We start from the raw sequence: 22,603 nt of genomic DNA, 5'->3' as shown, positions 1-22,603 counted from the left end.
AGAGGTATATCCATGGACGTGGAGAGGTAGGCAAGTTACATTCAAGCTTCTATATATTTCAATGTCTTCAATCTAAGGTAGGTATTGATCGCATGCAGTAGTCAGTTCTAAGGCTTCCCTTGAAATGAAGTATGGTATTAGTGTGAGAGACTGTTCGTGAAGCCGTGAGGCATTACGATTAAGTGAGCAACGTATAGCTACATCCTGGCACTCCCGCGTTCGCACCAAAGCTTCTCCCTGATTCTACAGGTTGGCGCTTACTCAATGAGCGACAACTAGATCGAATAAAGCTTCTATCTGGCCATTACCTCATTCAAGCACTAGCTACCTGTTCCGTTACAGCTAGGAATGACTAATGCAGGAAAACTATTACTCTAAGCTCAGAGCCAGATATAGTCTATATATATAAATAATAAGGAAGCAAGTAGCGTATCATATATCTAATAGGATCGGACTTAATACTTTCCATGTGACACTAGAAAGCAACCTTATATAAGTGCCGTGGGAGCTAATGGCTTAACTTACTTCTTAAACCATGCGCTTTCCGCAAGATGTAACGTTGGTAGGGCTAGAAGAAAATACCCACACGCCTAGAGTTGAGGATGACTATCTGTAGGTAGATACACTAGTAACTACGTCAGAAATGAACGAGTTTAAGGTAGTATATAGCACTTCATATTGGTTATATTTGTCTATAAAGACTCGGCATAGGATAAGCTAAAAATCCGGCATGAAGCTTATGTGAGATCGTGATAGGCGGTGCTTTCGGTGGAAAAACGGTATTGGTAGGAGATTCAAGCACAGCCTCCTTGCTCGTATCCACCGGAAGGGATCCGCCCCACCCAATGAGGCTTCTAAATCTCCATAGATCCATAATACATAGATGCCTCCTATTTCCTTGCTGCTATTTTTATCCTAAACGGACCCTTATTGGACCCCAGACGCGATGCACTTCAAATGTTACCCATCAACTCGACACGACACGTATTTTCGAAATAAATTCCCATTGTAAATAATCATCGTACAATGGAAATCTGCAACAGTAACGAAACTGAACCGCAATGACAATCATTTCTTACGACATATCGTAAACAAAGAGTTTGCATAACACACTCAGCATTATATACCGAGCACGATCTGCTAAATTCATGCGTCCACGTAAGGTACTCTGGAATTATGGGGCCCTGGTTTCAAGCTAATCCCATACTGCCCATAGCTGAGGGCGCCAACCGAAATAGCCCCTAAAATGTACAGTAGGGCTGTACGGTATGAAGTTAACGAAATTACTGTACTAGGTATCTACATATGTACGCGTTTGTCGCATGTGTCGCATGTAGCGACTAACCGCATGCATGTGTATTTCGTATTCTGAAATAAAATAGGTAACAATTTCATTTTGCATGCATAAAAGAGTTTTTGCCGGGAGAGACAAGTTTTTGATATAGGATCGCCTTCGAATGTCACGTAGACGAGTGAGTATGTATGTTGGCGGTGGTGATGCTCATGAACTGACTGACAAGCTGGCTCGTCTTGTCCCCTCATCCCTGCGCTGACCGTAGTCCAATGTAGCGCGTAGGCTATTACACTGGCAAGTTATAATAGTCGGATGCATTGCGCCTTGCTAGATTCATGCCATTTGCCAGCTCGCATTTGTGGCTGAAATCTGGAGAGGTTGGATCCGCTGAGAAGAGAAAAAAAAACCTGAACATGCGAGTCAAAGCTATCAAACTCCACTACTGCATGTCTCTTGTTAATTCTTTCTTCCTACTAACGCATTATTGCCACCGCCTATATGCTGTGATTAAAGGCAGGATGGAAAATTCAAAGAGAAAAAAAGACTTTGTAAAATTCCATCGGAAGGGTGACATCGTTGAGCAGGCCACGAGAACTAAATGCAGATAATATATTAGTGACGTAGGTGGTTGTTTGGTGGTATTCGTGTCTCTCTCTTGAGCAGGTGACGAATAAGTCAAGCACCTTCTGGACAGTTGAAAATATGTACTAGACCACAAACAGGGGATTTTCATCCAATCAACCTCAACTTGGCATCGGTACTAAGGTGGTCGATACGGAATCTTAGAGGCTAGAAGGCTAAAAAGTCTATCCTGTCTGTCCTGTCCAGCCTGTCTTATGTACGACAGCAGTAACGTAACGGCTGAGTCGCCTGTAGTCTATTGCTAAGCCACAATTAGGCCCTAGGTACCTTACCCATCAGCCCGCATTGAGTGGGTACTTGTGCTATGCAGTACCCTATCTTAGTACATTAGTAGATGTATTTTTTATGGGATGTCTCTTTTTCCTGCATATGTCTCCTTTTACTTGCTGGTACTTACGCATGGTACCGCATAGTACTGGTTTAGAGACCTCTGATAAAGCCATATGGGGTACTTTCCCGACGCTGATCCCGTCCCTGCCTGAAAACTGAAAAAGAAAAATACGAACTCCTGCCCTTTCTTCATCTTCTCCTTTAGAATCTACCTAACCGCGAACCTAACATATTCACATCCATATTCATCCATCGCCTATGTCTTCGAGCAAGCAGGGTGATTGATTCATCAACTCGCTCGATCCCCCGAATTCCCTCATTTTTATTATTTTATTCTAGTAATATCTAGACCTGCCTGCATCCCAGGCTGCCTTCGCTTTTTTTTTAATTCTTCGTTCGCCTGTGGGGGAACCTAGATTATCGCGTGGCCCCTGAACTTACGTGTCCGTGTACCGACCGGTAACTAAAGCGACGTCCACGCGAGTTTCGACTGAATCAAAAATAAGCACCATCATTTGTCGGGTTGTCATTTAGACTTTAAACAACGGCTGGTGTAGCCGACCGTCAAGATGGCATACAACGGTGGACACAACGATGAGTACAAGCGTGGAGATGATGAGTACAGCGGCCATACCCTTCAGGATATGCCCGCCGGCAGCACGGTAAGTAAATCTTAACCTTAACCATAACCATAACCATAATCGTACCCGTAACTATAACCATCCCGATGGAAAGGCCACGCAGCTAATTGCCAACTTAATTCTATTTAGTACCATCTACCTCCCCATGATCAAGATGAAGACGAGTCCCAGCGTCACCTCCTAGGCCAAACTCCTGGCCTCCACTACGAACAAGACCGGTTGGGCGCGCACACTCCTCCCGTGCGCCCAGTCTCGGCCTACAGTCTTTCGGAATCATATGCAACCGATGCACCTCCTACTACCCAGTCACCCGCACCTCAATATGGTAGCGAGTACGTCGGTGGGTACGGCGGTCATCAGCTTGAGGATACCGGTTTCGGATACGGTAGACCCGCATCTACCGTCGACAGCGACGAAAGCTGGCTGCGACGTCAGCAGCCCGGTGGCGGCGCCGGTGGCTTGAAGCGCTACGCTACTCGAAAAGTTAAGCTGGTTCAAGGTTCCGTTCTCAGTGCCGATTATCCCGTCCCCAGTGCTATCAAGAATGCCGTCCAGGCCAAGTACCGAGATGCCGAGAGCGGCAGCGGTGAGTTCTTGAACATGCGATATACTGCCGCTACTTGCGATCCCAACGACTTTACCCTGAAGAACGGTTACGATCTCCGGCCTCGGATGTATAACAGACACACGGAGCTGTTGATTGCCATCACCTACTACAACGAAGACAAGCAGCTGTTTGCCCGAACATTGCATGGTGTGATGCAAAACATTCGTGATATCGTCAACTTGAAGAAGTCGACTTTCTGGAACAAGGGCGGTCCCGCCTGGCAGAAGATTGTCGTCTGCTTCGTCTTCGACGGTATTGACAAGGCCGACAAGGAAACCTTGGACGTCTTGGCCACCATCGGTGTCTTCCAGGATGGTGTCGTCAAGAAGGAGGTTAACGGCAAGGAAACCGTCGCCCATATTTTCGAGTACACTACGCAGTTGTCTGTGACGCCTAATCAGCAGCTCATTCGACCCGTGGATGACAACCCCCAGACGCTTCCACCTGTCCAGATGATCTTCTGTTTGAAGCAGAAGAACACCAAGAAGATTAACTCCCACCGTTGGCTATTCAATGCTTTCGGCCGAATCCTCAACCCCGAGGTGTGCATTCTTCTCGATGCCGGTACCAAGCCTGGATCCAAGTCGCTTCTCGCCCTGTGGGAAGGTTTCTACAACGACAAGGACTTGGGTGGAGCTTGTGGTGAAATCCACGCCATGTTGGGCAAAGGCGGCAAGAAGCTGATGAACCCCCTTGTCGCCGTCCAGAACTTCGAGTACAAGATCTCCAACATTCTGGACAAGCCCCTAGAAAGTTCTTTCGGTTATGTGTCTGTGTTGCCTGGTGCCTTCTCCGCCTACAGATTCCGAGCCATCATGGGACGACCTCTCGAGCAGTACTTCCACGGTGACCATACCCTTTCTAAGATTCTCGGACCCAAGGGTATCGAGGGTATGAACATCTTCAAGAAGAACATGTTCTTGGCCGAAGATCGTATTCTGTGTTTCGAACTTGTCGCCAAAGCTGGTTCTAAATGGCATTTGACGTACATTAAGGCCGCCAAGGGTGAGACCGATGTGCCCGAAGGAGCTCCCGAGTTTATCTCTCAGCGACGTCGTTGGCTCAACGGTTCATTCGCCGCCTCTCTCTACTCTCTGATGCACTTTGGTCGTATGTACAAGTCTGGCCACAACATCATTCGCATGTTCTTCTTCCACGTTCAGCTTATCTACAACATCGCAAACGTCACGTTCACCTGGTTCTCTTTGGCATCGTACTACCTGACAACAACGGTTATTATGGATCTAGTCGGAACTCCTCAGGCTGCTAGCGCTACTAGTGCTGAACGGCACGGTTGGCCCTTCGGTGATACTGCTACCCCGATTATCAACATCATTCTCGAGTATGCGTATATTGCTTTCCTGATTCTGCAGTTCGTCCTCGCTCTTGGTAATCGTCCAAAAGGTTCTAAGTGGTCTTACATCGCTTCGTTCGGTCTCTTCGGTTTCATCCAGCTCTACGTCCTCATCCTCTCTGGTTACCTCGTCGTCAACGCCTTCCAACCGCAGAATTTGCCAACAGGAGAAAGCGCCGGCGATGCACTCAAGGATATGTTCACTGGTCAATCTGAAGTAGCCATTATTATCTTGGCATTGCTCGCGACGTTCGGTTTGTACTATATTGCCTCGTTCATGTACTTGGATCCGTGGCACATGTTCCACTCGTTCCCGTTCTACATGATTCTCATGTCGACGTACATCAACATTCTCATGGTTTACGCTTTCAACAACTGGCACGATGTCTCGTGGGGTACCAAGGGTTCAGACAAGGCCGAGGCTCTACCTTCTGCTCAGGTTGTGAAAGACGAAAAGGGTGAAGCTGCCATCGAAGAAATCGACAAGCCTCAGGAGGATATCGACAGCCAATTCGAGCAGACGGTCAAGCGAGCTTTGGCTCCCTTCAAGCCAGAACCAGAAGTCGAGTCCAAGGATCTCGAGGATTCTTACAAGTCTTTCAGAACTTCGCTGGTTATCTCGTGGTTGTTCTCGAACTGTGCTCTCATTGTTGGCGTTACCAGCGACAAGCTATCGACGTTCGGAATCGGGGTAAGTTTACTCGAATTATAAGACTTGATGATAAAGGAACGACCGTACTAACTAGAACATAGGGCACTACCTCTGACAGAACGGCGCAGTTCTTCAAGTTCCTGCTTATCTGTACCGCAGCCCTCTCTCTCGTTCGTTTCATCGGCTGCTGCTGGTTCTTGGGACGAACAGGTATCATGTGCTGCTTCGCCAGGCGGTGATGGCCATGTTTACCTAAACAGCAGCAACGTAAACGTAGTTGGGTTTCTACTAAGAATTATTATACCCCTGAAATGTGTACAAACGTGGAGCCCATCTCCAGGACCTGGCGTCGAACACTTGCTTGTTTCTAAGCTGGATAGATGGGACGAAGAGGGACTCGGATTTGCGAAGATACTAAGGGAAGGGGAAACCAGAAAAGTTGCGCGCGGCCTTTCTGCTGCGCCAAATGGTCCGTTAGATCGTGTGGCATTGTCTTTGGCGTCGTTGATTTCTCCTTTTATATACTCCTAATGTGCCTAAACTGAACTGAATAATCAGGACACTTGATACGAATGGATTCCGTTAAACTTGAACGCCTGTCTTTCTCTTGGGGGCATCTATGCATTTATACGTGTTTAATACTGTGACTGTTTTATGTAAGACTTGAATTCGTAAGGTATTACGCACTTTGTAGTGCAGGGCTAGGGAGCTCACCACCCACATTTACAGCTATCATATTAGAGCTACCCCACTATAATTATAGAAGTTGTGCCTGGAAGCTGCAAGTTTACCCCACGTCACAAGAAGTTAATGTCGAACTTAACATCAAAGTTCACCCTAACTTTTATCTTTCAACTTCCTCATCATATACAAACTCTCTTACCACCTATAGAAATTCAATGATACAGAGATAATTCGGTAACTCGACACACCGTCCTTCACCTCAAACTAGCATGGAATCTTTAGAAACGATACAAACCCGGCACCGCAAAGAACAGCGGGAGCTACAAGCGCGAATCACGAACAAGAAAAAGAACGCGACGAAGAAGACGCGGAAAGGCGTCAACGACGAGTGCGCCGAGCTCGAGCGGCAACTGAAGGAGAGGCAGGAGCGCGAACTCGCCGCTCTAAACGGGGACGCGGGTGCGGGCGCGGGCGACACGACGGCAGACGACGGACCCGACGAACAAGCAGGCGAAGAACGAGAGGAAGTAGATGGACAGGTCAACGGCACGAGATCCACGGACGTGATTGCACAGAAGCTGAAAGAGGTTCGATTTGACGAACCTCCGGAACAACAACATGGAAGCGATAGTAATGGCATAGGGCAAGGAGAACAGCAACAACAGCAACAAGGCAAAAAGCGCAACCGCCAAAAAGAACGCATGGCCCGACGCGCGGCGGAACAGGAAGCTGCGGCGGCCGCCGCGGAGCAGGAGGCGGCGAATATGACGGACCACCGCGAGGTCGAGAAGACGTACCTACTGAAGGAATTCAAGGCCCACGGCCTCGTCGAGCAAGAGATACGGCCCGACGGGCACTGTCTGTTCTCGGCCGTCGCGGACCAGTTGCTGAGTCGGGGCGTGCCGCTCTGGGTCGCGGAAGAGGAAGGGGAGGAGGGGGTTAAGGGGAAAGAAGGGATACCGCCGTACAAACTAGTCAGGAAGAAGGCGACGGAGTACATGGAGGCGCACGCGGACGACTTCGCGCCGTTCCTGGAGGAGCCGCTCGAGGCGTACACGCGGAAGATGCGGGATACGGCCGAGTGGGGCGGGCAGCTCGAGCTGCAGGCCCTGGCGAACGCGTACGGCGTCGAGATCAAGGTGCTCCAGGACGGGAGGACGGAGACTATCGAGCCGAGTGATATGGGCGAGGGGAAGAGTAAGAGCGGTGATGGGGAGAGGGTGAGGATTTGGTTGGCGTATTATCGGCATGGGTATGGGCTGGGCGAGCATTATAATTCGTTGAGGAAGGCTGATTGAGAGCGGGTTGCGGGATGGGTTTGTGGGATGGGGGATATGCCCATGGGAGGAGGGAGGTAGGAAAAGGAAGGGGCAGTGCGTGAGGGCTTGGAAGATGGGCTTAGCTTGTTGGCTACCCAGATAGTCTCTCGGGGGGCGGCCGCTATTAGATGGTTTTGCTTGAGGGCCACGTGTGGCTATCTTGGGGTGTATGGATGGATATGTGCTACAGTTAGCCCGTCGAGCACGTTTTATACATATCGAGGTACTTTATGCCTCATGATAGCTCCTGCGCATTAACAAAAAGCGTAATGCAAAAATGCTCCCGTGCACTCCTCTGCTTCATCCCAATGAATGTGCGGAATAATCTTTCTGAGAACGCAATCTAATAATTTTCTCTTGTCGGAGTTGTGGAAATTACCTACGGATTAACGAGAGTGGACGTTGAAGGTAAAAGGGTTGGAGGACAGTCTCCTGAATTCCTATCCCTTTCCCCTTTCTCATTATATATGAACTGTTCCTGGGAATTTATAATAAGACGAATCTTTTGAGTGGGTTTCTAACTGGTGATTACGACTTAGTATTCGTTTCTATGGCATGAGACGATGGAGCTAAGTCTTCATAGTAGAACATGTAGTGGCAGTTAGGCCTGTTTACTGAAGAGTGCCTAAGGTGTTTCCATGATGGTTGTACAGGTTTGCCCCAGGTATTAAATCATCGTGCTTAGCCGCCTGTGTCTAAGTAGCCGCGTATTCTCGTTTCGGCAGACTGCTCCTAAGGATCATTACGGCGGCACATATCTATTATATCTGGCATACAGTGAGAAACGGAATGACCGTTTGGAAATTGCTTGGCCTGCTTCATTATTGGAAGATACCTATTCATATACAGTCTGTTACTATGCTACCTCTATATATGGCATATGATAATTTGACTTTGGTTTCTTGGTTACATATGACCAAATATTGCCCATAAGAGGCGACCATGTGTAGGTCAGTGATCGAGAGCCACGTATAAATTTAGAAAGATAGCCACATGCGAGAATTATCAATGTAGGTAGATATTGCTCGAGCCCGATTACGATGGCGTTGCACTTGGTTATCGTGACTTTATGAGGTTTTCATGTAGGTGTGACTGTAACATGAATTCTAGTTTCTTAGTGGCAGACAATCCCGCGTTCAAAATTTGACTATTGGCGATCAAGATAGGGGCTCCGATCTGTTGCAGGGGATCATGGCGAGTATTAGTTACCCGCGAAGTCGAACATCGTAGGTTTTTATTTCTAGTTTTTGACAAGCGAAGTAGTTTCCGGTTCGGCTTCTTTCAAGTATAAATCCTCGTCTATTATAATGAAGTCCGTACTCTTTCTCCAGCTTGTTGCATTGGTTGTGGCTATTCATGCAACTCAATGTCGCGAGATTAACCCATTCCAAGTACCAATCCGAGATGTTCAAGTATCATCAGTCATACCGAACTCGTTCATGAGGGGGATTGCAGCAACCGTCGGGACACCACCTCAAGATTTAATACTTCTTCCATGGCCGTAAGTGACTCCATATTAACAATCTCCTTTTCGGATGGATCTCTTACAAGAATTCAGGGAGCTCAATAACACTTGGATCTATAACCAGGGATTCTGCGATGCGGTGTATATCTGGAACTATTTCTGTTGTCTTACGCGCCGTGGTGGTTACTACCTAGAGAGCGAGTCAACAACTTGGGTGAAGGCAAATGACATCACTCTCGCTGGTGGAGCGCCCATCGAGGCGGAAACGCAAAGAGAACTTGGTATTGGCAAACTTATCACATCGAGCCTTGGAGGAACGGACAAATTTACGTTCAACACTACCGGCAATCTCGTCGACTTTCCTGTTGGTCTACCAACAATGAACTGGGATGATGGTCCCACGATGCTTCATGCTATGGGGATGGGTACGAACTCTACGATTCTGAATGTCTTGTTCCAAACAAGACGCATAGGCTCTCGGGTGTGGTCCATGTTCTGGTGCCGTATATGGGCAGCACTTGATGGTAGTTCTCTTGATGGTTCCGTTGTGTTTGGTGGCTACGACCAACAGAAAACTGCCGGAAAAGGCTATACCCAACCCCTCGATTCCAGCGAAGATGCCGGGTGTTCGACTGGCATGGCGGTTCAGATCTCAAAGCTTACACTTCACAATTTCTACGTAGAGACTGCCGACCTCCTCGAGTCAAGTACCCGGATTATGGCATGCATCGTACCGCAACACGAACTATTGCTCAACGGTCCGGCGTCAATAATCGATAGTTTTCAGGATAGTACGGGACTGAAAGCAGTCAATTACTCTCACGGATTACACAGGGGTGCGTCCCAATACAATATATCCGAAGTGTATGTCTTCCGTCCAGTCCCTCTACATTCCATTTTAAGCTTCAAACATTAATCTTACTCCTCGTTAGACTTGGTGGCGATCTGACTATTTCACTTTCTATGGGGTTGGACATCCGCGTCCCTAGTAATCAATTTCTAGTACCATTAGAAGATATTGATGATGGTGGTTCTCGGGTGGTAGATACGCAGCAGCGAGAGCTCTTGATTGGTACCCTGACAAGCTCTAAGACTGCTACCCTTGGCCGCTATTTCCTTACCTCCGCATATTTAATGGTAGATTTAGATGCCAATAGCTTCACTCTATGGCAGGCCAATCCCACGACAGATAGCAAGCTCGTAGGCGTTGGTAATACCGGGTGCGGGGATACGACGCCCCCGAACCCAGGCACAGGAGCTGCGCCGAGGCTCTCTGGAGGTTCGATTGCAGGTATAGTCGTCGGTGTAACTGTAGGGACTACGGTCCTGGGGTTAGGTATATTGTTCTATATCCGTCGAATTCACTAGTCGCCTTAGAGCGATTAGACAGTAACGAGACCCCCGAATCTAAGGGATGAAGCAAGTCGGCTATCCGAACTTCCGGTATTGGACAGCACCAAGCCCTTGCACCACACAGACAATGAACTCCACGGATCGCCAGCTGCTGTATCTGAAGTGAATGGACAAGCCCGCCACATATGAGATAGTGGCAGCACCTTAAGAGAAGAATAACAATGCCTAAAGTTAGCGGGACAAGAAATTGCCTGATATCGCTCTTGGAGTCCGAGTCTTCAGTAGTAGACAGGGTCATAGACACAGCATCCGGGGACGCGATAATCGTTAGTGAGCACTAACTTAGCGAATATTTCTCTTCAAGCCTAATATTTTTGATGCTGGCTATATGTTAATCGCATGCTTATGAGCAGGTCGTGCTATTCTATACACCTTGGAATATGGGGATTTGCTCGTCTTCTTTTGATTTGCGCTCCTGTGGCGGATAGATAGCTTTCCATCGGAATCGTCTAAATAGTAATTTGAACCTAGACAGTCTTCTATCGTCGTGAACTAACCAGAGGACTACAGCCGACACTGCCCAGGTAGAAACTGCTATCGTGATCGTGATGACGACGAATAAAGCTTCACTGCTACGAATGCTGTCGTAGTCAAATATATCCATACTAAACAGGGACTGAAGCCAAAGTTAGGCTACGAGCTTCTTGAGGAAATGGGGTAACGCACCGAAACGTAGCTTAGGGGAAGATAAAATATGGTGACGATTGTAAAAACCAAGATATATTGGTTTAATGCTGTCGCCCGAGATGCCTCCCGTACTGAAGTGGCACTGAAGAGCTAGATGATCCTCTTAGCAAATCCTTATGTGTATATCGATGGTGGATCTTCTACGTACGCCATCCCTGAAACTTTTTATCTCCACTTCTTTCTTTTCAATACGATCTAGGAGTGACTTTGAAGAAGAATTGTGCAGAGTCATAAGTTCTTCCCATGCCTCGTCAATTTCCTTCACGAACATAGCTGGAGGCGCTGTGCCGTGACTCGAAGCAATGGAACTGCGGCGAGCAGTGTTAGACTGGACGTTAATATCAAAGTCTCGTTTGAGCTGCTGAAGCTCCCGTTCGCTCTCTTGAATCCACTCGGTGAATATCCTCAATGTCTGAAGGACTGTGAAGTAAAGCTTAGACCTCTCAAAGCTACTGTCAAACATCGCAGCGCCATCGCGTTTCGGATCAAACAGGTCATCGATCTAGGCATATTAGTGAGGGTCTAAGGCACTATGATGGACGTTTTTACCTTCACCCCAACCAAATTATCAAATTCGTTTAGGGTTTCAATCCATTTACGCCTCCATATAGGCAGGACAGAAAGCAGAACTTTAAGATACACGGCAACGCCCGTAAATCTTCCCCGACTCGGCATATCTAGAGGTCGTTCGCTTTCCATGAAGAGTCGCCGATACCCAGAGTCGCTAAGGTAAATAATTGTATATGATGGCATATCTGCCGTATGGGAAGCGACTACTGCAATAGAGAATCTTTCTTCAGCGATGCCAATATCACCTGTGCCGCTCAGCGAAGTGAGTTTTCCAGAAAAGCGAGCAGGACGAAGACCATTCTTCAGATGATACTGATAAGTACCCGGCAAATACTGCTTCCCAGCTAACAGGACGCGAATATGGAAATGAAGGTGGATCCAATTCGATGAGATCCAAACCTGGCTCGTTTGCATGAATCGTGGCCATTTGGATGCATAGCAACTCACGAAACGAATCGCTTTCCTGGTTGCTAGGATACTTTGTCTGGTGTCGCCGACAACACTCATTTGTGAAAGGACGAGATATATACAGGCAAAGCTCAGGAGTCGTCGATGAGGAAATATTTGCCTTGTTTTACGAATTAGCTCGCTGAATCCAGAAAGGGGTCAGTATACTAGCTGTACCATAACCGTCCGAAGACTCTGCCGTCCCAAGGGCAAGATCGATCAACCCGTAGTCTATCGTCATCAGGCTATCATGCACTATCAGCCTCATACTTTTGGCGGTTGAAGACTAAGGTTACCTGGAGCTGGCATAGAAGTGAGCGCTTTCCACTTAGCCAAGGCTCCCGAGAAAAGTGAGCCCCGGAAGAATCATAGCTTGATTGGTATAACAATGCTTTCGTATATCCTGGACAGTTTAAGAAGAGAACGGAGTCCGCAAACTCGTCCGTTTCGAATGGCACATCAGGTTCGTCTGGATTCCGGATTGACCTTCCTTGGTATAACCAATTCTCTTTGATAAGTGACACGACTTGAGTGACTTTCAAAGCAAGGAGTGACTCTTCTGTTTGATTAATAGGTTTCCACGGCACTTCTATCCCATGCGAGTCGTCATCTGTATGCTGCTGAACTATAAGGACGATATCTCCGTAGCGTTCCTGTTCCCAACCATGCATAGCATGCATTAATTCGATTGGGTCGTATGATCCAGTAAGAATATGCGGAAGATTGTATCTTGCTAAGAACATATCACATAACCGGACCGGATCTGGACGTAATGTGATCTGTAGATACTTCTGTAGCGAGGAAGAGCTGAACACGTCTAATCTTGGTTGAAAGAGGTTGGCGCTGGTCGGTGAGAAGGGGAACCCAAAGTCCCCATCATTATTGCCGTTGGCTCTTTGAAGCATATTTAGAAGCCGCTCTTGTCTCATATCCATCTCTTCAAGTCGCTGGAGAACATGCTCGAGACAGCGATCCCCACTATTTTGGTTCTCGGTTGACAAGCATCGTGAACAGGCAAGCCCCTCGTCCGAAGGAGGTTTGCATAATTTTGGTTTCCGTCTCCAACTTGAGCGTATTTGATATTGTCTTTTCAGTCTAGAAGATCGATGTGCATATTGCCCTACTTGGGAATAGGTTCGATCTATGGTAGATACTGCAGGCGAGCAACTATCCGATTGCCCTAGGGTCTGAAAGCTGCTGCTGCGGACAAGCGTGGTTTGGGTGGAAAAAGGAAATTGCGGATCTTCGGTTCCCATGTTGCCAATTTTGATAAAGTTGGGAATATCATTCAAATTACCTAACCTACCAACATCCACCATTGCATTGTAGGATAGGGCTTCGTCTTTTCAAGGCTTATGACACGCCTTACCCCTATTTCTTGGAGGCCATCTCTCGTAGGCTGAGCAGCTGCGCCTGCGTTGCATTGACAAATCCCATTGGATTCTACTTACATTTAAACGCCAAGCGTGCTGTACGATATCCCCGACATGGCCGACGTTACATTTGAGGAGACACAATGAGCAATCGATCTCCAAGGTCGAGCTGGTCGAGTAACACAAGCAATACTAGTAAACGCCATTCCTGCAGGATGCAAATTAATTTGCGACATGAAAGACGCTGATAACGAATAGCCTTTCTGAATGGACCGAATACTTAGACAATTGGGACCTGAAGGCTGAAGCTGCAGATACGAGCGACCTTTACTTTGAGTGATATGGCAATATGGTAAAATTTTATGAAGAATGAAGGTGTAAGTTCAGTTGTATGTGGGGTTAGAACTAGGGATGTGGAGGGGAGATGTGGCCGTGCTTGTCGCACCAGCCACATTTCCCTATTGCCGAGACGGGCCGCGCTCGGAGTGTTGGATCGCAACTCGCCGTTATCAGACAGATCTTACACACTATGTAGGTAGGCGCGACGGATAGAAAGTTTTATATGATGCTACTAAAGAATGCAATTGTATTTCTAAGCCATTTGCGGGTTCGGTCGGCATCTGCCTCTTAATAATCCATTTTCTTAGTGCCCCACAAAGAAATAGGCATAGACAAGCTAAGAAGCAAGAAAAAAGAGGAAGAGGGAAAAAAGTTTATAATCTGGAAAAGATGTTAGACCTTCGACTTCTCCAGGAAACCCCCCAAATATATATCTCATCAGCCCGAGTCTGATTTGACTTCGTTCCCCTTCCAATCCCACACAACTCATAATTTATTTCCGAATTGGGAAACAAGGGATTGTCGCTCAGAGTCCCGAACTAGAGAAAGGGAAGTCATCCGGACCAGTGGTATGACTAGATAATTGCGTGCTTCGACGCGGAGTTGGCATACTATACAACCAAGGCACCCATTCGCCAATTCATCTTTCGCCCGTCAATATCCCAATTCGCGGTCATGTATTCGAGACCCTGAGTCTAGTTCCGTGGGGGTTCATCCTGTGATTCTAGGTGGTCCAAACGTCGAAGCTTTGTCCAACGAGAAGAGGCGCATTTGATTCTCATCTATCGCCGCCACTCGAAGAGTTTATCCCCAGTCTGTGCTACTATCTGGGTTTGCGATACACCGACCATGATAGAGCAAACTTGAATTCGAAAAGGTTAAATACTCCGTGTCTTGTTAAGCTGTCATTGTCGTTCAAAATACACACTTCATTTATATATATCCCTGCTATCCCGTTACTCGGTTACCATAGGAAAAGGACGATAATTGGCAACAGTCCCGTAACGTCCCTACGTACTTAGCACCTGTCCGGACCGTGGAACTTACTAGCACCGAAAGTCTGGTACCTTACCAGGTTGCACATTCGTCGGTCGTTGAGCGGCAAATATGGGTTTATTGTATGTCACTCCTTGGGACCGAGATCCGGTAGACCAATATCGTGATACGGGACATTAACATGGTTTCTAGAGCCTTAGGCACGGCTCTTGATTGGCCGGATGCGCAGAAGCACGCGCAGAAAGTTAGGGAATGGGGTATAAAGGTAGCGCCTTATCGCATCCTACCTCATGATTAATCCGACGTAAGGGCTGACCCTATCATAGCAATTACTCGAAATATGGAACAAGGCTAAGCACAAGGAGCGAGATGCTATGCTGTGGGGTGATGAGGTATTGTTCACTTCGCTTTCATCATTCAGTTAACACCTTCGTTAATAAACCGCATAGGTAGAGTACTTGGTTGTGAAATATTCCAAAGATGACCCCAAGGTCCTCTTATCGCTTCGGCAAGCTGATATCTTGACGGCCCTGGCGGCCGATGAGGAACTTTCCGACAAGGGCGGTTGCGTGCCAGCACTTCAGGATGTTGAGTCGCAAAAGTCGAACCCATTGCCGGTATTCCACCCCGAGTTTGGTAGGTTCATGCTCGAGGCTACGCCTGGCAAGCCGTGGGGCATTGGATTTAAGGAGCTTTTAGGCGTGGAACGCGACATGAAGATTAGGTATTTTGATTTGGCTATCTATATATGCTTACTCACGGCTAACAAGAGTCTAGGAGGAGGATTGCTAAAGATCACATGCATTCTGACGAATATCCTATTACCCTCACGACGTTTCCTCGCTTGGGCGTCCCGGGTGTCTTCACAGACCCCTATTACCCAGCTTCTGGGCCGAAGCTGCGGTCACAGTTTGTGCCAGATGAAATTGCTAACCCACACATCCGATTTCCTACCTTGGCAGCTAACATACGCTGGCGGCGCGGGAGAAAGGTCCAAGTGAACGTCCCCGTGTTCCATGATGAGAAGACGCCAAACCCATGGAAGGATCCCACAGTCAACTACGATCTTCATAACTGGCCAGAGGACGACGATGTGAGGAATGGTGCAGCCCCTGATAACTTTATTCATATGGATGCCATGGCATTCGGAATGGGGAGTTGTTGTTTGCAAATCACTTTCCAGGCAAAGAACATCACCGAAGGTAGACGGATGTATGATCAGCTAAGCCCAATAGGTCCGATCATGCTAGCCTTAACAGCAGCAACCCCTATATATAAGGGGTTCCTAGCCGATACTGATGTCCGCTGGAATCAGATCAGTCGCGCTGTAGATGACCGTACCCCCGAGGAATTAGGAGAAAAGGTCAGTCCGCCAAGTATTGGCCCGGTCAACTTTGCAAGTACTAACCATTAACAAGCCCCTGAAAAACAATCGATGGCGTATTCCTAAATCTCGCTATGCGTCCAATTCCACCTATATCAGTACCGATGCGCGTCTGAGACCAGAATACTTTGACCCTAACCTCGTCATTGACGAAGCTATCAAGGCGGAGCTCCTAGAAGGCGGCATGGATGACCGTCTTGCAACACACTTCGCCCACCTATTCATCCGGGACCCCATCGTAATCTTTAGCGAAGATCTCAAGGAGTTGGACCTAACCAAGGCCGATCACTTCGAGAATATTCAAAGCACCAACTGGCAACACATGCGGTTCAAGCCGCCTCCACCCGGGTCCGATATCGGCTGGCGCGTCGAGTTCCGGCCGATGGAGATCCAGATCACGGACTTCGAGAACGCGGCGTTCGCGGTGTTCATGGTGCTAATTACGCGCGCGATCCTCAGCTTCGATCTGAACTTCTACATCCCCATCGCCAAGGTGGACGATAACATGGAGACGGCGCACGCGCGCGACGCCGTCCTCGAGAAGAAGTTCCACTTCCGCAAGAACCCGTTCGCGAATCGGCCCCCGCGGTCTGGCGCCGCCTCGAGCCAGGGCTCGCCCACAGCCAGCCGCCCGCCGACACCGGTCGGCCCCGTCGAGGACGAGTTCACGCTGATGAGCGTCGATGAGATCATCAACGGCGCGGGACCGGACGCCGACCACGATTTCCCCGGCCTGATACCGATCGTGGAGAGCTACCTCGACTCCGTCAACGTCGACGTGCAGACCCGCTGCGACCTGTCGACGTATCTGGACCTCATTCGCATGCGCGCCAGCGGCGAGCTATGGACTGCGGCGAAGTGGATACGTCATTTTGTGGCAGGACACCCCGGCTATGCGCGTGATAGTGTGGTCTCCGATCAGGTTACAAAGGACCTCGTAGCAGCCGTTGTGGAGATTGGCGAGAGGGAGCAGGAGGGGCGTGGGTGGAAGGATCTTGATGTGCCGGATGTGCAACGTTTGTTGGGGAAGTTTAGGAGTAGTGGGTGTGGTGGTGTTTAGACTGATTGGGCGGATAGGAGGCTTTGAATCGACCAAGGCGAGGTCAGGCTGAGACTCGGGTTGGTCAGGTAGCTATATGTACTGGAGTAGCTACCTACCTAGGTACCTAGAAGTTCGCCTGCTCCTTGGGCACATATACGACAGTGTTTTCGCGATTGGCGGATCTTCGCGCCGTGGCTGCTCATCTGCCTACCTCATAGCCACGTATGTATGTACATTGATCAAATCAAGTTTCTGCCCACCTAGGGTACCTACATGCACACGAGGGTCGCCCACATCAAATCACCTGGCTTCACGGTGTTGAAGTGGCAGAACTTGTCGGGGGCTTATGACTACGGTCAGATGAATCGAATACTGCTGGACGTCTCCAACACATAATCTGGTTATATGGCTAATACACTCCCCGACGTGAGTATAGGTAAGATGGAAGAGAGTAGAAGAGAGTCCTAGTGGGGAAAGCAAGCTTGGTGGCGATACGGGGTACGTATCGAAGTAGGCACCTATCTACCTAAGTACTACTTTGGAGCGTTCCTTTCTATCTTCCCCTCTTTTGACTTTAACAATTTCCTCTAGGATAACCGTTAGCTTCATTCGTCTTCCTTTCATAGTTTGAAACACCTGGTTGCATTTTGGAAATATCAACGTTACCAAAAACACTCTTCTCAAGCGACAAGGTCGGATTGGAAACCAGATGAGCAATGGAGTCCCACTTAAGAACCTCACACTCCCTCTACTCACGTGACCAACCAACATCCTAAACCATGGCGAACGAAGGATCTGGGTCTCAGATCCAGGAGGCTACACCGAGTACCACGATACCTGCGGATAAAGCTATAACGTATAGATTGCAAGGTGTACCCCCTAGGTTCAGCAAAAGCGGTCTAGAAGATGCTCTTAAATCAGCTCTAAATCTTGAGGCTGGCGTCACATTCAAGGTCAAATCTCTTGCGGACGATCCCTCTCCAGGAGTATCTACGAAAAGAATTGCCACTCTAGATTTCTCACGGAATCCAAAAAGATTTTCCGAAAACCCTATACGTGGAGGCTGGCCTATTCAAATAGGGGTTGATGATGTGATCCATTTCGATACCTGTTTTCAAGGATGGACGCCACTACACTCTACACCGGATGACCAATGCACCACTGAGTAAGTAGACCTATATCACCCTCAAGCGATAAGGACTGATTGGCGTAGCTTGATTGCAGTATCTGGTCTTGCAAGTCATGCCTTCGGGTCGTTGAAGGCAAGAAACGGATCGTATATGTGGTTGCGAGACGCCCTTCCTGTCCAGTTTCCTAAAATGAGAATTTTCATATATGGATTCGACTCCCAGTTGAAAGAAAGCGAGTCTACTCAGAACTATGACGATGTAGCAAACCGGTTCCAGACGAGCATCAGAAATATAAGAACCTTTTCACGGGACAATGATGGGAGACCAGGCCCTAGCCATCCAAGACCAATCATACTTCTCGGCCACAGCCTAGGTGGGATTATCATTAAACTCGTATGTGTCCCCGTCTTCTTAGAGAATGTTGAATTAATACCATGGCAGACACTGTATCGAATGGCCGAAGGTGATGAATATTCGGACCGAGTCAACCTGATGTCTACCTGCGGAATGCTTCTCTTCGGTGTTCCCAATTATGGAATGGAAATTAGCCACTTGGCTGCCATAGTGGAAGATTCGGCAAACCGGACCTTCGTCCAGCAACTAGACAAAACATCAGACATTCTGAAAATTATTCGAGACAAGTTCCCTTCTGTGCTTCCTTTCAAAGATGCGAGAATCTACTCCTTCTATGAAACGATGCATTCACCGACCGCCAAGATAGAGGTAAGTCGAGTAAAAGCCTGAAGTAATATAATACTGAGTTCATATATTATAGGATGACGGCAAATTGAAACTGACGGGGAAACCTGTCCAACTCGTCGACACCGCTTCCGCAACTTATGGAAGACCTGGGGAAGATGGTGGAAACCACATACATCCGATTAACAGGATCCATTCAGATCTAGTCAAATTTACCTCTGAATATGACGAAGACTACAAGCTTGTCTTGGGTTGCCTCCGAGACATAGAAAAGAACGCTTGCAGAATCATTAAGAATAGATTTATCTGTACGTTCAAAGTTCCGCATCTCCTCCAATATACATGGGATACTGTGAATAGATAGGAACCTAGATAGATACCCTACATGCACTTTCCCTTAATCTACTTTCCTGAAGATAAAAAGGGCTATGGCACCTTTCTAACTTTAGTCCGGCTTTCTAAGGAAAGAATGTCAACCATAACTATTCTGGACAAGGGATTAGAATCTTTATGGGGGTTTCCTTCTTTTTTCCTCGCTTCTTTTTGCAATCAGTTGCTATGAATGGTCTGTAATGTTATCTGCAGAGATACACTGCGTCGATGCGGGGACCTAGCTGAATACCTAGGTAGGAATTTGAAGCTGATATTTATTATGGCAGCACCACGGGATATGATTCGATCCCTTGTAGACTCCGTAAGGATAGGCAAGTTTATGGAGGTACTATCGACAGTTGATCAAAACAAACACAAACCTACATTACGGGCCTCTGCCGACAAACCAAACGCCTCCTGGGTCTTAGGAAATGTGGACTATCAACTTTGGGAGAACTCTAACAATTTTTCGGACAGTCGACCCCGAGTTCTGTTGATAACCGGGCCTCCTAAATGCAATATACATCAAGTCTTGACGTACATTTCGAGCATAACTGCACAGAAACCAAAACATTATGTTCTCTATTTCACCCATTCAGCCATAAATAAAGGAAAACCGACTTCAACACAGTTCATCCATACTCTCCTCTATCAAATCATAAGCTTGTTGCCGGCAGACAAGCAGATACCAGTCATCAAAAGTTTCTTGAGCCACACTATCGAAGGCATTATCAAGGAAACGAACGATGAAAATCAACTACTTCCACTTCTAAAGCAAAAGACTTCAAGTGGGAAGATAAATATGATCCTCAATGAAGCGGTTGACCAATGTCGGGCCGCTCTTTGTGATGTTCTTACTGATATGAATGAGTGCGAGATATTACTCGTTGTTGATGGCTTGGTTGGAGCCGACACTAAGGAACACGACTTCCTGAATAGTCTCTCTATATTCGTCAACAACCTACACCGCCTAAACCCAAAGGCTAAGACGTTGCTTACAAGCCAAGTTAAGGACGAGATAAAGGGATTTGGTACACTCCTTCATATTGAATATGACCAGGAAAGGCAAGGTTCGTGTGCGAAACCAGTGCCCGAATTAACTAATGAAACAACTAATAATCTGAAGAATGTCTTCGTAGTCTACGCTTCGACAATACTCGCTTCAAAAATATCTCGAAGCAGCAGTACGGCACTTTGGAATGGTTTTGGTCCTCCCCAGAGTATAAGGGATGGTCAACTGCGGAAACCTCTTCCATTTTGCTCATACAAGGGAAACCTGGCAGTGGAAAAAGCACCCTTGCAAAGCATTTCAATGACAATCTCAGAGAACGGGAACTGGCCACAGAGCCGGCTGTTGTAGCCAAGTATTTCTATAGTGCTAGGGAAGGCGAGCTCCATACTAGTCACTATAGTATGCTTCGGTCGATTCTTTTCGACATCATAGCTCAGGACGAGTCTTTCTTTTACCCAGCTTTTCAATCTGAGTATCGAAAGGAATTGAAGGGGCGTACACCTGGCACGCCTCTTAACTGGCAATATAGTCGGTTGAAAGAAACACTCTTGTTGTTGCGGGATCACAGTCCCGGAAAACAACTCTATCTGATTATCGACGCAGTCGACGAGGCTGACGATGAAGATAGACGCGATATATTCGGAATCCTATTTCGCATCTGTTCTGAAGCCACAGGTTGTATCCTGAAACTATTCATTGCTAGCCGGCCGGTAGGAGTACTCGATCGTCTGGTTATGAAATACAAGAATATCGCCAAGGTTCTAACGCTACAGCATTATACACGGTCGGACATTCGTAATTTCACTTGTTCTTTCGTCAGAGAGCTTGAATTCGATGAATACTACGAGGAAGCAGTTGAATACATTGTCAAGAATGCACAAGGCGTGTTTGTCTGGGTCGAATTGGTTCGAAGGCAACTCTTGAAGTTCAACGAGCAAGCGCGACCTATTCAGGATGTCCTTAAGTATCTGAAAGGTCTGCCCCTTGAGTTGAAGGCCATGTACAAACGCATGTTACAGGAACTTCTGAGAGAAGATGAGGACATACTTAGGCGCAGTAGAACGATATTTATATTCGTTCTCTTTGCACGCCGTCCTCTCGCACTTGACGAACTAATCCATGCTACTTGCACTTGGGATGAACATCCAGAATTTACGTCATCTCATACACTCCTCAACAACATGGCTCGGGCAAAGCAATTTTACATCACTGTGTGTGGAGGGAATTTCATAGAATATATTGAAGGTAAGAAACAAATATTAAGAGTTGTTTAAGTTCCTTAAATTAATGATTTCGCAGAGACTAAGACTGTTCAAGTTATTCACCACACAGTCCGTGAATTCTTTTTTACCGATGATGGCATATCAAAGTCCGTACTCTGGTCGAACATAGAAGATGCGCACATTCATATCTCGAGAACATGCTTACGATATATTCAACTTTGGTCGAGTAGCTTACCTTACATTGATGAACGAACTCCACAGATTCGAAGCCCTCCCTTTACTTCATGGACTTCAACAAACTTTGAAGATTGTGCGCAATACTTTGATGGGGCGATTCTAACACTCTTTGCCTTGGACTATCTCGGATTTCACATAAATCGCTGCAGCGGGAAGAGTGCTGTACGAGATGCCGTTTCGGAGTTCCTTGACAAATTCACTAATACTCCAGCCGCTTACCTTCTCAATGGCTGGCCAAGTTCATTTCTAAAACAAAGTTTCCCGAGTATCATAAACGAAATTCAAGCAGACCGTTTTATGGTTGAAATGTTACAAGCTGCTTCAACAAAACGGTTTTATACGACACTCCGAATGCTACTAGTGGTTGGATCAGGTATCGTCTTAAGCAACCGGAATGAACAGACAGCGTTGAAACTTGCGATACAACGTGGGTGCAAGGTGTTAAATAATCTGTGGGGACAGCGGACGATAGTACCGAATCCGCCAACCCGTTAATTCATTTTATGTATTATGATGTATATTGTATAAATGCATAATAAGCTTTAATTATTAATATTATATTTTATTATTTAAAAAAGTTATAACATTAAAAAACGTTATAAATTATAAAAAGTTATAATATTTTTTAATTTATATTATTTATAACGCGTTAAATTTAAATAATAAATAATTTAAATTTAACGTTATATAT

At 47.1% G+C, this 22,603-nt stretch overlaps 6 protein-coding genes across 6 annotated transcripts; 4 read left to right on the top strand and 2 right to left on the bottom strand.

Moving 5' to 3' along the window:
* Positions 1–2,357: 2,357 nt before the first annotated feature.
* F4807DRAFT_447815 (glycosyltransferase family 2 protein) lies at positions 2,358–6,113 on the top strand. The gene is made up of 3 exons (XM_047999902.1): positions 2,358–2,928; positions 3,037–5,559; positions 5,622–6,113. The coding sequence occupies exons 1-3, from the start codon at positions 2,836–2,838 to the stop codon at positions 5,757–5,759; spliced, it is 2,754 nt and encodes a 917-aa protein (XP_047848812.1). The 5' UTR covers positions 2,358–2,835; the 3' UTR covers positions 5,760–6,113.
* A 360-nt stretch (positions 6,114–6,473) lies between these two features.
* Positions 6,474–10,530, top strand: F4807DRAFT_465800 (aspartic peptidase domain-containing protein; the record flags this gene model as incomplete). The annotated part of the gene is made up of 5 exons (XM_048002322.1): positions 6,474–7,401; positions 8,916–9,024; positions 9,082–9,852; positions 9,921–10,324; positions 10,379–10,530. The coding sequence occupies 5 exons, from the start codon at positions 6,474–6,476 to the stop codon at positions 10,528–10,530; spliced, it is 2,364 nt and encodes a 787-aa protein (XP_047848811.1).
* On the bottom strand, positions 10,364–12,165 carry F4807DRAFT_472322 (uncharacterized protein; the record flags this gene model as incomplete). Its single annotated transcript, XM_048003002.1, has 4 exons — positions 10,364–11,017; positions 11,068–11,178; positions 11,237–11,590; positions 11,638–12,165. The coding sequence occupies 4 exons, from the start codon at positions 12,163–12,165 to the stop codon at positions 10,766–10,768; spliced, it is 1,245 nt and encodes a 414-aa protein (XP_047848810.1). The 3' UTR covers positions 10,364–10,765.
* On the bottom strand, positions 11,604–13,591 carry F4807DRAFT_353419 (uncharacterized protein). Its single transcript, XM_047995488.1, has 2 exons — positions 12,283–13,591; positions 11,604–12,226 (listed from the first exon to the last, which is right to left on the bottom strand). The coding sequence occupies exon 1, from the start codon at positions 13,422–13,424 to the stop codon at positions 12,354–12,356; it is 1,071 nt and encodes a 356-aa protein (XP_047848809.1). The 5' UTR covers positions 13,425–13,591; the 3' UTR covers positions 11,604–12,226; positions 12,283–12,353.
* Positions 13,592–14,517: 926 nt separating this feature from the next.
* Positions 14,518–17,638, top strand: F4807DRAFT_353338 (GCS-domain-containing protein). Its single transcript, XM_047995485.1, has 6 exons — positions 14,518–14,935; positions 15,006–15,078; positions 15,140–15,205; positions 15,263–15,537; positions 15,591–16,176; positions 16,232–17,638. The coding sequence occupies exons 1-6, from the start codon at positions 14,925–14,927 to the stop codon at positions 17,255–17,257; spliced, it is 2,037 nt and encodes a 678-aa protein (XP_047848808.1). The 5' UTR covers positions 14,518–14,924; the 3' UTR covers positions 17,258–17,638.
* F4807DRAFT_353339 (uncharacterized protein) lies at positions 17,639–22,489 on the top strand. Its single transcript, XM_047995486.1, has 7 exons — positions 17,639–18,404; positions 18,453–18,762; positions 18,811–19,092; positions 19,145–19,376; positions 19,728–20,510; positions 20,567–21,697; positions 21,752–22,489. Exons 1-7 carry the CDS (start codon positions 18,019–18,021, stop codon positions 22,405–22,407), a joined length of 3,780 nt encoding a protein of 1,259 aa, XP_047848807.1. The 5' UTR covers positions 17,639–18,018; the 3' UTR covers positions 22,408–22,489.
* The last annotated feature ends 114 nt before the right edge of the window (positions 22,490–22,603 follow it).

Source organism: Annulohypoxylon truncatum (genome assembly GCF_022578515.1).
Source record: "Annulohypoxylon truncatum strain CBS 140777 unplaced genomic scaffold F4807scaffold_60, whole genome shotgun sequence".
In the NCBI taxonomy this organism is placed as follows: Eukaryota; Fungi; Ascomycota; class Sordariomycetes; order Xylariales; family Hypoxylaceae; genus Annulohypoxylon; species Annulohypoxylon truncatum.
This window is presented reverse-complemented; position numbering and strand designations above follow the sequence as displayed.